We start from the raw sequence: 15,756 nt of genomic DNA on the forward strand, positions 1-15,756 counted from the left end.
GCTGAGATGATCCTGACATGTTGACTTCTCACAGGGAATATTTCCCTAAAAGTGCTTTTTAAAAGAAGGAAAGAATATGAGTGACTTAAAGAAAAGAGAGGGTCTTCCAAGGGAGATCAGTGGTACATAAATGAAGGCTTAGGCTCAAAAGGAAAGCCAAACAATTTTGCCATCCATCAGATCTGGCGCCAGCCATCCCCAGAGAGAAAAAGCAGTGTTGACTGTTGCAAGAAATTTAATGGGGTCTTTACAGGATGAAATCTGTAAAATCCTTGTATTTGGTAAGACCCCATATACCAATTCTGCTTTAACACTAAACTTGTTTTCTCTCAGTAACTCACAGCCCTGTTTCCTACCACTTAGTTACTATTTGGTCTGTTATTGCCTTCCCAATTTGATGGCAAATGTCAAGTTTTGTTTTCTTCATGTAAGAAATGATCTTCATGTAAGACCTAGACCTGCTGTTGAGTTGCTCTGGCAGGAGACAGAGCACACTGTCTCCCAAAGTATCTGCATGTGCACATGTACAGACTTCACATAAGCTCACACTAAGCTGGGAAATGGGAGGGGAAGGATATTGTAGAAGAGTCTAAAAGCATCTCCAAGCAGAGACTTGGAGAAGAGACAGAGAGAAAAAGAAAGGAGAGTCTGAGAATAGGAACTTACTTGTGGTGTATGTTCACTATTGTTTTGTGTCTCCTGTGAAGATGAAAGTGGGAGAAGGGGGGAGATTATTAGTTGAGCAATTATTACAGACCCTACCCTTCACATACACACCAAATCATGTGCTCCTAGGATGACCCTAAAAATATTCTTATCCTCATTTCATAGATAAGGAAAGTGAGGCTCAAAGATAAGTAACTTGCCCAATGGCCACCCAACCAATAAGCCACAAATGTAACATGAGTCTCTCCAACTCCAGAGTTCCTACACCTTCCACTTCTCCCATTTCCTAAGTGGAGGAAGTTTAAGCAGAGCTCGAGAGTGAAGTGGAGGAAAACTAGATAGACAATATTTATGTAAATGTGCTGCAGGGTCTGAAGAATTACAGAAAAGATTCAAAGGCACTGGCTGTAGAAAGAAAGATACAGACCAATGGAAGAGAGAACATGGAAAGAAACAAACTGTACATAACAAAAGAAGCAGAGCAGATGGTAAAAACAGACTCAGTTATGAAGGGGCCTCAGCAGAAAATAAAGAAAAGTGGGTAGTAATTTAGAGGACAGTTTTTTTTTTTTTAATGGAAGCAATACAAGTGTCACTAATGAGTTACTTAACCTTAAGCAAATATTAGTCACATAATTTAAGGATGACCATCTTACACAGAAACTAAAGACTAGCTAACATTGAATGAGTATTTGCTATGTTTGGCACTTTTTAAGAGGCAAAATATTATAGTGGTGTGAGCTATGGAGTTTAAACCTCTGTGTGGCCTTGGGCAAGCTATCTAGTTTCTCTGTGCCTCCTCATCTAAGTTGGAGATGACAATAGTACCTTTTTTAAATAAGATTGTTGAGAAGATTAAATGAAATAAGGTAAAATCCTCAGCACAGTGCCAGACACATAGTGGCTCTCAGTAAGTGTTAGCTGTTAATTATAAGGTGGTTTACAATCATCATGTCTTTTAATTGTTATAGATCTATGAGGTAGGTATATTATTCTCATTTTACTGGTGAGGAAACAGGCTCAATGAGATGAATTGATTATGGCTGGCCATCTGGTGACCAAACAAATGCTTCCTCAGCACCTAGAATGTGCTCAGCAGACACCCTGGACCATATCTCAGGTCTTTCCATGGTCCCTGTCCACCGGCTCAAAGGAAGAAAGTCACTATGGCAATGATATTCTTGGGAAAAAGCCTGCCACCCTCAGAGATGGCCAGGCATTGATGGCTGTAGTCTGACCCAATCTTTTTTCCCCTCATCCTGCAGGGAATGTGTGTAGTCCATAACTTTAAAGGAACGCAAGGATCTCCTTCCAAACCCAAACCCGAGGATCCCCATGGAGTCCCCCTAATGGCTTTCCCAAGGATAGAAAGCCCTCTGGAAACCTTAAGTGCACAGGTATAGTAAAGTGATTTTAGCAAACCAAACCCACAGACTCAGGCCTGTTATGTTGGAAGGTCAATTAATCTATTCCTCTACTGTAAGCAGGATACCACTGGATCTTCCAAGCACCTATAAAAATCTAATATGAAGCACTTAACAACTTCTTCAATTAGTCCTGTTTTTATTTTGGGGCTTGGGAATCATGAATCCTCAGAAGTTCTTAGGTAGTAATGTCTAACTGAAACTCAGCTGCTTCAGGATACCTGGGTCTCCAGTAATACCACAGTTATAAAATTTGGACCACTCATTTGGGAGGCCAATTTGATTTACTAACTAGGACAATAATATTTGGAAAGAAAAAGGGCCTGTTACATACAGTGACAGATGTAAACTAGAAGCACATTAAAAAGGTTATTAACTAAGTGTCCTTTTGGACATATTTTGATGACAACCATCAAAAACTCAATGCAACAAAACTTGCTGATCACTTATTTACCCCAGGACCTTGTTTCATGCCAGGGATACAGAAAATAATTAGCTACTCTATTCTTGCCTTCAAAAAACTCACAGATGATCAGAAAAGATGGATATAAATGAGTAATCATAATATGGCATGCCTAATCAGAGGTCCAAAGAGTGCTATGTGAATACAAATAAAGAAAAAAAAATCTATTCTGTTTGAGAAAACAGGGAAAGCCATGGAGAAGGCTCGCCAGCTGAAAGGAGCCTTGAAAGATGGCATTATGCACTTACCTTTGCCTGAGACAGTTGTTAGGTGCTTTACAAATATATTATTATTTTAACAAAAACCGATTCAATTGATAGTGTAATTCCTATTTCCAGGATAAAGACAGGAATACTGAAGATAGCGATGTTAAATGACTTTCTGAAGACCACATAGCTAACATGTAAGACAGCTGAGTGGGGGGGTTCTTTGAGCAGATGGAGTGACTAATAATAAAACAGTGTTTTTATTATCATGCCACTTTTCTCAGGTAGCGGAGCCTTGCTGAACTACTCCCTGCTAAAATATTTACTTGCTGCTAAAATGTTTAGTTTCCATAACAGTCTAATTATCTTGAAATTTTGTTTGTATTTGGTATTTTCTTACTAAACCGTTTTTATAGATCATGCAAGGGAAAAGCAAATCACCTTCCACTAGAAGTGGCATGTGCTTCATGTCAGTATAGTGTAAAAATAATATTTTTCACTATTTAAAGATTGTTAACTATCAGGCATCTCTCTAAGACAACTATCCTATTTCTTTTCACATTCAATGAAGTCTTTTTAATTTTATCAATAACCTGAAAAAAAAACCTAAAATAAAGCTATTTCCATCTTGGGAAAAATACTCAGGGCTCTCCATTAAATCCAGTGCCAAGTATTTTCTTTGTTTATTTTATCTTAACCTGATTAAGATGAAATTTTTGACTTGGTCTAATTAGAAAGAATGTACTAAAAAATGTATTATTGGTTTATTTATATACAGCCAGTTGATGCAAGTGGAATGGCAAATTAGCTTAACAATGATACCTTGCAATAAAATGGTGAAATAAACTCTCCCTAGTTTTTCTTACTATCTAGTAATATGTTTCTGTACCTGGTGAGGTCAGAGTGGTTCCTTCTATTATTCAGGTGAAGCAACTGAAGATAAAGGTCAATTTTAAAAGCAAAGAAATATTTACTTAATTCCACAAACACGTCAGCCTCTGTGTCCTTGTAAATGCTATTTACTTCACCCCAAACATCCTGGTCTTAGGACACACCCCTTTTCACCCTGTCCTTTTGCCCAGCACTGCTCACGCATTATCCTCTGTCTGAAGCCTTCTCCAGATTTCCTTCTCTCTTCTCCCTCAGAACCGTGAATAGTTGATACGGCCAAGAGGCATCCAGGCCATATTATGGGGGGGTTTCACTTACATTGAAAAATAAAGCCCCACACAGGGTTTCAAAAACCACGATTCACAAGATAGATGACAAATTCTTTGAAAATATATATTAATTTATTGTTCACTGCAAGCACTAGTGGAACTTCTTTTAAATTTGTTCATATGTCTTTGTATCCATATAGATCACCTCATCTAGATATAATTTGAGGCCTTTCCTGAATACCAAGCTTGGGCCAAAGGACCCTCAGGGACCCTCATGTGATTGCCCCTCACAGTGCCAATAGCGCCCCATCATATCCGCCTCCCACAAGGACTTAGAGATCTTGGAGGATCTGAGCCACATCTTACTCTCTATATTTCTTGGCATTCACTAAGTATGAAATCAATGTCTGATGGACAGACAGACACAAGCCAGAAGCAAAATCTGAACTAGACACTTTAGTCAAAACCAAGAACCTAAAATCAGACCATTGTCATTATCTGAACCTCCATGTAAACTAGAAATTTATGAGACACAATAACAGGACGTTTGCAGGCTACATAGTCAAAAGGAAGCTACAGGAAACTGAGTGAAAACTATTACCTCTCAAGTGATGTCTTCCATATCAATTGTGGAACATTCAGGTAACCAAGCACCTGTTTTTAGTGTCAAATATTTCTACATGGGTTAGTTAGGAGAATATACCCTTTATTCATTGGTCAAGAAATGTAAGTTAGCATTTATTACAAGCCATCACGTTCAATCTCACAATAATCCTGCAATTGGCGTTATTATTGTATTTTATAGATGAAATAAGTAAGTCATGAAGAGTTTAAGGCGCATGCCCAGGGTCACCCAGTCCAAATGAAAACACAAGCCCATCTATTTCCGAAGGCTCTGCTTGCTGCACCATATAACCTGATGTTTCATTCAAGGGAAATTCCATTTTGAAATCTGCAGCTCTCAGCACTGAATATAGAAATATGCCATAGGGGATAGTGTGTTTGAATTGAGCTGCACAGACTGGTGAATTGGACCTGAGCTACAATTCTTCCAAAATAAATATGCCCTGTGTTTTCCCCTGTGGGCAAAAGCTCCCTGTGCAACTCCTACAACAGTGGTTTCTGTCAGAAGCCGCTCCTTTGTCATTTCTGGGATAGGGGCATATACTCCAGAAGAGGACCTCTGGGGATCTGAGAGAAGTGAACCTCTCTTCAGAGCACACATTCACGTACATGAAATGCATCCCGCTGTTCAAAATACCTCACGGAGAATACTGTCTGGATGGGGAGGAAACGAGTCACGCTCCATTCGTTCCCCCTGAGACCTTCTTTCCCCTTTGCCACTTGCAGCCCCCAGAGCGACAGTGTTCTTTTTCCTCTTTAAAACTTCAACTGAAATTTGCATATGTGCCTTCTGTGATTCCCCTTAGGGTTGATTGAAACATGGTGCATTTTTCTAAAATCTTTCCCAAGTACTAAAGAGAAACCAAAAAGAAATACTTATAGGATGCAAACAAAACAAAAATGCTCGAATTTCCAAAGCATTATTTTGTGGTCCTGTAGAGTTACAGTGATCTCACAGAGACCCCCTTTTAGGATGGCACCGAGTTACTGTGATCCTGAAGACACCAGCTTCAGCCCACCCACGTAGGGCATCGCCACGTCCACATTCACCTGAGCAATCAAGATTGCTGAGCGTAGAGCAATTTGTGTCCTTGTCAAGTGCAATTTAGATTAACAAAGAAATTAGAGATGAAACAATTGTATATAAAGTTTCCCTGGGTCTCCAGGCAGGGGGGAAACAAGACATCTTTTTCTTTTAATACACACACACACACAAAACAAAACGAAACGAAACAAAACAAAACAAAACAAAAAACAGAATTCTATCTATGCTGAGACCCACATACCTGGGACTTTACTCTAGGAGATTCTAATTCAGCAATTCTGGGGTGAAAAAAATTATATTTAAGAAAATATTCCCAGAGGAATATGGCCCCCTTCATGAGAAACTAGTGGTATCATAGACTTCATATTATAAATAGAAAAAAAAAAGACTTGGAGAGTTAAAGAAATCTGCCCAAAGTCATCCAATTAATTAGCTGAGAATGTTGAATTACTTTATCTTTACCTCTTACTCGTAAGTGAAATCTTATAAACATATAAATGACCAAAGTATTGACCAAATTTTTTTTCGAAAAGCATAAAAGTAAAACTATGAAAGGAGAAGTTATTTTTCACATTATGGCAAGAAATGCATCAAACCTTCATTTTCACAAATGTGGTAGATAGAAGTATCTTAAAAAATACAAAAGACTTAGTTTCTAAAATGCATAGTTGAGCTTTCAGGAATGTAATGTAAATCTCTAGTGTCCTAAAAACCAATAGGAATCAGGAAAACTGTAATAATTAAGTAGATTGATAGCCAAAGTTTATTAAGATCTTTGCTAATTCCATGGACTAGGGGTTTTAAGTTCAAACATAAGAGAAAGACTTGGCCTGCAAAAGGTGGAGCTTATACAGTTGACCCTTGAACAACACAGGTGTTGGGGAGCTGACCACCACACGCAGTAAAAAATTCACGTATAACTTTTGACTCCCCCAAAACCCTAACTAGTAGCCTACTGTTGACCAGAAACCTAAGCCTTACCAATAACATACAGCCAATTAACACATATTTTGTATGTTACATGTATTATATACTGTATGCTTACAATAAAGTAAGCTAGAGAAAAGAAAATGTTATTAAGAAAATTATAAAGGAAGAGAAAATACATTTACAGCATTTATTTAAAAAAATCATAAGTACACAGACCCACACAGTTCAAACCCATGTTGTTCAAGGATCAAGTGTATATATAAGTTATATAAACAAAAGAGCTAGAGATTATATAAAAAAAAGCCATATAAACAAAACTTGATAGAATTACAAGGAAAAATGGACAAAGCTGCAATCATAGTATGAGATCTTAACACACTTCTCTAAGTAATTAATAAGCAAATAAACAAAATATAGTAAAGACATTAGATGATTAATAAGGTTGATCTAATGTGCATTATATGTAATACTTCTCAAAACACATGAAATGTTATGAAAATAGACACGTGCATGACTATAAAGTCAGTCTCAAGGAATTTTTAAGAATCTATATCACACAGACCACATTCTCTATAAAAAGTTCAAAGATACTTAAAAAAAAAAAACCTATACCTTTGAAAATATTAAACTCACTTCTATATGACTCATGATTCAAAGAGTAAATCATAAGGAATTTTTTCAAAAATTAGAACTGTTCAACATTAAAAACATCACCTTTAAAAAGATGTGGGTTACAGCTAAAGTTACTTTGAGATCCTAAATGTTCATATTAGAATAGAGTTGAGTAAATATAAGACAGAATTATATACAGAACGAATTCAGGTGAAGAACTAATCTGATTTAGGTTGAAAAATAAGGGAAGATTTAACAGAAAAGGTAACAATTTGAGGGGCCCTGGAAGAACATATCAGAAAGAGGGAACAGCCTGTGCAAACTCGAGGAGACAAGAAAGCAAGGGATATTCAAGAAAAAAGTGAGTGTGTGCATAAGTCAGTCAACACAACTCTAAGATTTGATCTGTTTATGTTTGCAGAATCACTCTGCCTCCATGACCGAAGTTACCTGAGATGGCTGATGTGTCACAAGCTTTTTTATCACCCTCCAATTCAATACTTCAAGACACACAGTTACTCGATGTCAAACTGTGAAGACAAGTATTATGTTTATCTAGTTAGAGGCTGATGTTTTGTACATTTTTTGTATGAGGAAGTGATGTAGCTTGCCCTGATTTTTTTTTCTGTTCAGCTTTAATATATTTATGCGAGAATTTTAAACCAACAAAATTTTCCTCTTGTTCAAGTGTGCATTGAAGAACCACATTTATTCAATGATTGATGTTGTTTTGTGATATTTGTACACAAACCTTCTTTTCTCAGTTTTATAGACACAGAGATAAAAAATATAACAGTTCACTTTAACGTTTTATTACCACAGTTTCTGCCTCCTCCAGAATTTTTTAATATTAATGAAAGTTAACTTTTGAGTTGCAGAGAGGACAACGTTGGTTAATGGTAAATCTCAAAATCAATTGTACACAAAGAAATAATACTTTCAAAAAAGAACTTTGTGCTCTGATCTCTTAACAGGTTGTTGCATTCTAAGTTAAAGTAATATATTAATGAAGTCACCTAGTTGCACAAACAATTGGCAGAAAATTCTGGATTTGAGGAGTGTTGGGGTTATTATGATTCTTTTTTAAATAATGGTCTCTCCCATCTAAGAAACTCAAGATCTTCCTGGAATTATGGGGACACTGCAGACTTCTTTTCACAAAGCAGCCAGCACCGGCCTCCCATGTCAACTCGACAGTTTTGTATATCATATTGTATGGACTTTATATGAAAATGAATATTTTACAGTTTGCACAGTATTATTTTACAGAAAGCGTGTCAGAGCATTTACAAACCAGAGCCCAGAGCAACAGCCTGACTTTGTGGCTTTTAATTGTTCTAGAATTTTCACTGCATCTCATTTTTCTAGCATGGTAATAACTGCTGTGTAACTCCTTTACGAGAGGATCTCCCTTGTCTGTACCTATTCGAATGTTTTCTTGACACTTCCGTTTTGGCTCTTCTTACCTTTTTTTGTACATATTTTTTTTCTAAAGAGAAGGAAAAAAGTTATCACAAAAATGTATTCTGGCTCATGTCCTTTGTTTTAAGCTTTATTCACTGGGCAAAAGTAATTGAAGAGTCACAATGAAGGGACTCAATAAATATTTATACTTTTCAGTTCCATGCCTGCTGAGAGAAATCCTAACCGAGGCTGTACGTGTTATCACCAATATTAGAATCTAGGTCTGCCTGACTCCAGATTCCACTCTTTCCAATACATCAAGATACCTTTGAGCCAAGTCCACGTCATTTCAAAGGCTTTTCAATGTGATGTATCTACTTAGATGGTTCAAAGGATGATGTAAGTGAAAAAAAGCACATCATAAGAAGGATGCATTCTGCTTATGAGAAGAAATAATTTGAAAGCTTTCGGTTCTCCAATCTTATATAAGCTACCTAAGTGTAATGTTGTCCAATTTCAGAGTGATTCATTTTCTAAACATATTTTAGGATTTTTTGATAACAGCAATGAGAGCTCAAATCTATTTCGTTGTTCATAATAAGACATTCTGGAAAAGGCTGTCATGCTATATTGATTTTACATTACCCATTTCTTGTCACAATGAGAGGCCATTTAAATGTCTGACTCCCAGATGGCATTTCCAAGAACTTAAGTCAGGTTGACAACATGAGTGTTATCCTTCTATTTTTCTCTCTGGTTTTGATATGGATGGACCTGTTCAGAATGTTCCAAGATCTCTAGCCATAGAACCCAATTTTCTGGCCTTGGGCTTGGTGGGTGTTGGTACATGACCGAGTCATGCTCCACAGGACACCACACTGGGGTACTTGGAACTAAGGGGCGTCCCTGGGCTCACACCCCTAAAATCCCTGAGCCAGTCTGAGTCCTTCCATTATGCCATGGCAAACTCAGTGTTGCCCCTAATGAGCCACAAGTCACTTCATGGGTCTGACCTTGATCTTTCAAGCCTACCTCTTGAGATTCATGTCTTAGGGCTAGGGACTCCTCATGGACCTTCCACCAAGAACAAAGCTCTCTGTCTAAATAGAACAAGTGGTCACTTAGCCTCAGGAAGAATAAATTCGCAATGAGCTTTTCTTCGTCTTTTTAAGGAAAGCACAGAGTAGCCTGAGAAGTCTGACTTACTGTGAGAAGGAAGTGGAAAGAAACAAAAGGAAGGCTAATAAAGTGAGTTGACATAAACAATCTCATGAGACTGTTAGCCCCTGAGAATATCTATGACTTTTTTTTTTTTTTTTTTTAAGGAGGGCACAGCTCACAGTGGCCCATGCAGAGATCAAACCGGCAACGGTGGTATTATAAGCACCGCGCTCTAACCAACTGATCTAACTGGCCACCCCATGACATCTTTCATTTCTTTGATTTAGTGCCTAAAACAGGGCCTGACACAGAGCAAACTGTTAGTGTGTCAAATAGATGGATTCCAGAAATCCTCCTAATTTAAGCTGAGGGAGACTTGACTCATTTGAAAATAAAGAGAATTTGAAGGGAACCTCAAGATAGCTGAAACATAAGTATATTTTAGATCCAGGAATAATAAGGGTGAGGAATCTGCACTCAGCAGTTATGAACATGTGAACTGTTATTCTCTGGAGCATTTGAGATCTTCCTCCCTGGCACATGTCGTCAGTTTGGCTCAAGTGAACTCTTATAAAAATTCTTTACAGGTTTGAAGGTTTCTTACATCAACATATTACATAAACTCTTATCTCCATTGAATCATCCTGTAAAGCAGTGTTTTTTTTTGACTTTCACATGATGTTCTGCAGTATTTCAGAATTGAATAAATCCAGGCTCACTGCAGTCAGAGACACTCATAATTCTGTACATAATATTTCTGTCCCCTTCTCATTTTCCCTCTTTGTAGCCAACAGAGTTTTTGCCTTTGTAGGAACCATGTAGTCAGGTAGTCCCTTCATTTGAGCATTTCTTCTCTTTTGTTCTTCAGCAGCCCCAAGGGTAAGTGTGAACACAGGCAGGGGCCCCTGTACTCCAGCTGCCTGTTGTGTCTGGGAGGCTTTCTATGGTTCGGGGTCTTGGGCCCAGTGAGGTCCACATCTGGGCTAATGGACTCAATCGTAGTCACTGGTTGTGAATAAACTTACCATTAGAACGATTTTGAGTTTTTTTGACCACCTTAAAAATAGATTTTTGTACATTTGATAAAGTCAATCCTACCAAGATCCACTGGATATGTTTTCATTAATCTACCACTGCGAGTTAAATCACTGATTTTGGTGAACATGTACCAGATCTACAGTCATAACTTTCACCTCATTGGCAGGAAGCTGGAGTCTAATTCTTAAAAAAGTAAAAACTTTCTTATTAAATGGTAAATCAAATGACATAATATGTATTCTTATAGGATTCTTGGCAGTGAACCTCTACATCAGACTTATTCCTTCTTATTGTCATAGCATCTTTGTTCTAGGAACAGCAAAAGAAAATACTTAACTTTGACATGCAGTTCAAATGCCATATCCTCTCTGATGTTTTCCCTGGTGACTGAGGACAAAATTATCATTAACACCATCACCACCTCCACCATATTTCCATAGCTTTTATAGTGACTTTACCACAACTGGTAGGGAAAGAGATGTCAAAGCAAGGAGGATATGGTCTGATTCTACCTGATCATTAAGGCAGAATTCTCAGGACGGAAGTCACCACATGCCAGGTCTGGGCTTCTCAGTCTTGCAGGCCTGAAACCAGTTACTTTCTGACAGACTCTTACTTACTATAGCAGGATTTAAAAAAAAAAAAAAATGAACACATTTCTCTGCATAAATATTTTCAAAACCAATCTAAACTTTCTAATGAGCCTCTATATCCCACTGAGTAGAGGGAAAAACTAAATCTTAATTTGACAATTAAGTGTAATTGTATCTCTTCCAGTAAACCAGTCTCTCTAGGGTAAACTCAATCCTTTTTGTTCTACATATTGCAGTCAGCTAAAGGATAGAAGGGCAGAGATGACAGCTTGGAGAATCAAAATGTCTGGACAGGTCAATTCAGGAGTAATCTTTGTCCACAGGTTATAGAAAACAAGTGAAATGTGTCTGAAACCAGAAAAGCACCCCCCTTTTTTTTCATTTGTTATGAAATTAATTAGGGGAAATAGGAAAAGCAGGTAGGGCAGATTGTGATGATTGGCAACTCAATACTCCTTACTAATAATGGATCTCATTTTTGCTCACTGTCCACCAAATGGTCATGTTCTCAATGGATGCTTGGTCCATCTCTATGACCATGGGTAAATCTTGATTGTCTAAGTTGTTATGATAGTCTTATTCCCCATGCCTGTGATTGCTTTGGACACGAACATGTGATGCGGTTTGGGCCCTGAGAGTACCATACAAAATGAAATCGTAGTAATAAACCCACCCCTGCTCATATCATGATGGAATCTCAGAACACTAAGAACAAAGAGGAAATTGTAAAAAGCTTTCATAAAAAGAGGAAAAGAAATCCACAAAGTGCCAGTCTTCTCGCTGGCAACCATGGATGCCAAAATAAAACTAAGACCAAAGTGCTGAAGGAAAATAATTGTTAACTTCAAATTCTGTATGTGTAAAAATTACAATTAAAGAGGGAGAGCAAAATATAGACAGATGAGCATAAATCTTTTAAAATAATAGCTTGAGTTTTTACTTTGGAAAAATGACCAAATGGATGATAAAGTCAAGAATTAAAAAGACAGGTTATAAGAAACAGTGAGAAGCAAAGAAATTATTAAAGCACAGTCATGTTAAATAATTGATTGTAAAAAAAAAAAATCAATCTGAAATTAATGGGGAGCGTCATGGAGGAAAACATGTAGTATATGCTAAAGTTCTTATCTTCAGGGGCAGAAAGGTAAATATATTGCTTATATATCTTATTTTTTTAACTTTTTATTATAAAAAAATTGCAAACACACATAAAAGTAGAGAAAACAAATGAACGTCACTATACCTATCATCTAGATATACTAATTGTTCACATTTCCCACATTCCTGTAGTACTTTAAAACAATTCCCAGTTGTTTTGACCCTTTACCTCTAAATATGTCAGTATTCATCTCTAAATAGTGACTTTTTTATATAACCACAATACCATTATAACACCTAACAAGATAACTACTTTTAGTATAATTTGCTATCTAATCCATATTCAAACTTCTCTCACTGTCTCAAAAATGTGTTTTTACGTTCAAAAAAGAATTATCACCTATTCTCCTCAAGCTCTTCCAAAAAATCCAGAAGGAAGGAAGACTCCCAAACACTTTTTACGAAGCCACTATCACCCTGATCCCAAAAGCAGACAAAGACACCACAAAGAAAGAAAACTACAGGCCGATATCTCTAATGAACATAGATGCAAAAATTCTCAACAAATTATTAGCAAACAGAATTCAGCAATACATTAAAAAGATCATACACCATGATCAAGTGGGATTCATCCCTGGTATGCAGGGGTGGTTCAACATCCGCAAATCAATTAATGTGATACACCACATTAACAAAATGAAAAATAAAAATCACATGATCATATCAATAGATGCAGAAAAAGCATTTGATAAAATACAGCAACCTTTTATGATAAAAACCCTTAAGAAAGTGGGAATAGAGGGATCATATCTTAACATAATAAAGGCCATATATGACAAACCCACAGCTAACATCATACTCAATGGGGAAAAGCTAAAACCATTCCCCCTAAGATCAGGAACAAGACAAGGTTGCCCACTTTCTCCACTTCTATTCAACATAGTGCTGGAAGTTCTAGCCACAGCAATCAGACAAGAGAAAGAAATAAAAGGCATCCAAATTGGTAAGGAGGAAGTAAAATTATCATTATATGCAGATGATATGATACTATATATAGAGAACCCTAAAGACTCCACCAAGAAACTATTAGAACTGATAGATGAATTTAGTAAAGTAGCAGGATATAAAATTAATATTCGGAAATCAGTTGCATTTGTATATACCAATGATAAAATAGCAGAAGGAGAAATTAAAAAAACAATTCCATTTACAATTGCTCCAAAGACTATAAAATATCTGGGAATAAATCTAACCAAAGATGTAAAGGATCTGTACTCAGAAAATTATACAACACTGAAGAAAGAAATGAAAGAAGACATAAATAGATGGAAACACATTCCATGTTCATGGATAGGAAGAATTAATATAATTAAAATGTCCATACTGCCTAAGGCAATATACATATTCAACGCAATTCCTATCAAACTACCAACGACGTTTTTCACAGAAATAGAACATATAATCCTAAAATTTATATGGGACCATAAAAGACCCCGGATAGCCTCAGCAATCTTGAGAAATAAGAACAAAGTGGGAGGTATAACGATACCTGATTTCAAACTATACTACAAGGCTACAGTAATCAAAACAACATGGTACTGGCATAAAAATAGATACATAGATCAATGGAACAGAATAGAGAGTCCAGACATAAATCCATGCCTATATGCCCATCTAATCTACGACAATGGAAGCAAGAATGTACGATGGGGTAAAGATAGTCTGTTCAATAAGTGGTGTTGGGAAACCTGGACGGACACATGCAAGAAAATGAAGCTGGACCACCTCCTTACACCATATACAAAAACAAATTCAAAATGGCTTAAAGACTTAAATGTAAGATCTGAAACCATAAAATATCTAGAAGAAAATATAGGAAGAAACTTCATGGACATTACCCGGAGTAAGATTTTCACTGATATATCCCCTCGCGCGAGCGAAGTAAGAGAAAAAATAAACATGTGGGATTACATCAAACTAAAAAGTTTTTTCACAGCAAAGGAAACCATCAATAAAACAAAAAGGGATCCTACTGTATGGGAAAAGATATTTGCCAATGATATATCTGATAAGGGATTAATATCACAAATCTATAAAAAACTTACTCAACTCAACTCCAAAAAAACAAACAACCCAATTAAAAAATGGGCAGAGGACTTGGGGAGACATTTCTCTAAGAAGGACATACAGAAGGCAAGAAGACATATGAAGAAATGCTCAACCTCACTAACCATCAGAGAAATGCAAATAAAAACCACAATGAGATACCACCTCACTCCAGTCAAAATGGCTATTATCAATAAATCAACAAACAACAAATGCTGGCGCGGATGTGGAGAAAAGGGAACGCTAGTGCACTGTTGGTGGGACTGCAGATTAGTGCAGCCACTATGGAAAACAGTATGGAGGTATCTCAGGAATCTGAAAATGGAACTACCCTATGATCCAGTAATTCCACTCCTAGGCATCTACCCGGAGAAATCCAAAACTCCAATTCAAAAATCTGTATGCACTCCTATGTTTATTGCAGCACTTTACACAATAGCCAAGATATGGAAACAACCAAAATGCCCATCGGTAGATGACTGGATTAAGAAGCTGTGGTACATTTATACAATGGAGTATTACGCAGCCATAAAGAAGAAAGAAATCTTATCATTTGCAGCAACATGGATGGATCTAGAGAACATTATGTTAAGTGAAATAAGTCAGAAAGAGAAAGACAAGTACCATATGATCTCACTTATATATGGAATCTAAAGAAAAGACTATGTGAATGAACTAATCAGAGTCAGTTTTGGGGACGCAGAGAAAAAACCGAGAGTGGTTAGATGGGTGTGTGGGAGGGGGTTGGGGATAAGGGGAAAGGTGAAGGGATTTGGAAGCAGCTGGTAACCACAAGATGGCCTCAGGGTTTTTCTTTTGAAAATTAATTTGGGGAAGGTATTCTATAATGTTGTAAAGATTTTGTTGGGTATCCGATGGACATGCGTCCTATTTGGGAGACCACCTCAGGGATACTGTGGATACCTGATCATGGCATTGTACATCAGAAGCTAAACATTAATGAATGCCAACTATAATTTTATATATATAATGTGATGGTTCAGTGTGAGGTCGGAGGGATAGTGGATGGGGGGAGGGGGGTTCACAGTATGAGGGATATAAATGATGAACGTCTAAGTATTACCTTGTTTTGTACACCTGAAACTAATAAATAAATTAATTAATAAAAAAAAATAAAAATAAAATAAAAATAAAAATAAATTTACTCTTTAAAAAAAAAAAAAAAAAAAAAATGTGTTTTTACAGTTACTTTGTTCAAACCAGAC

The 15,756-nt window shown here is 36.8% G+C and overlaps 1 protein-coding gene across 6 annotated transcripts in view; it reads left to right on the plus strand.

The window, feature by feature from the left end:
* The window catches only part of PLPPR1 (phospholipid phosphatase related 1), a 216,109-nt gene extending 207,455 nt beyond the window's left edge, over positions 1–8,654 (plus strand). For 3 of the 6 annotated variants that reach the window (XM_081067816.1, XM_081067817.1, XM_081067818.1), the window contains exons 7-8: positions 1,932–2,063; positions 7,552–8,654. In XM_081067816.1, the coding sequence (XP_080923942.1) occupies positions 1,932–2,063; positions 7,552–7,584 (165 nt within the window). In that variant the 3' untranslated portion in view covers positions 7,585–8,654. The remainder of the gene's footprint in view (positions 1–1,931; positions 2,064–7,551) is intronic. The other 3 variants (XM_081067819.1, XM_081067821.1, XM_081067820.1) reach the window with 1 other exon arrangement.
* The last annotated feature ends 7,102 nt before the right edge of the window (positions 8,655–15,756 follow it).

This window comes from Rhinolophus hipposideros, assembly GCF_964194185.1.
Source record: "Rhinolophus hipposideros genome assembly, chromosome: 11".
Taxonomy (NCBI): Eukaryota; Metazoa; Chordata; class Mammalia; order Chiroptera; family Rhinolophidae; genus Rhinolophus; species Rhinolophus hipposideros.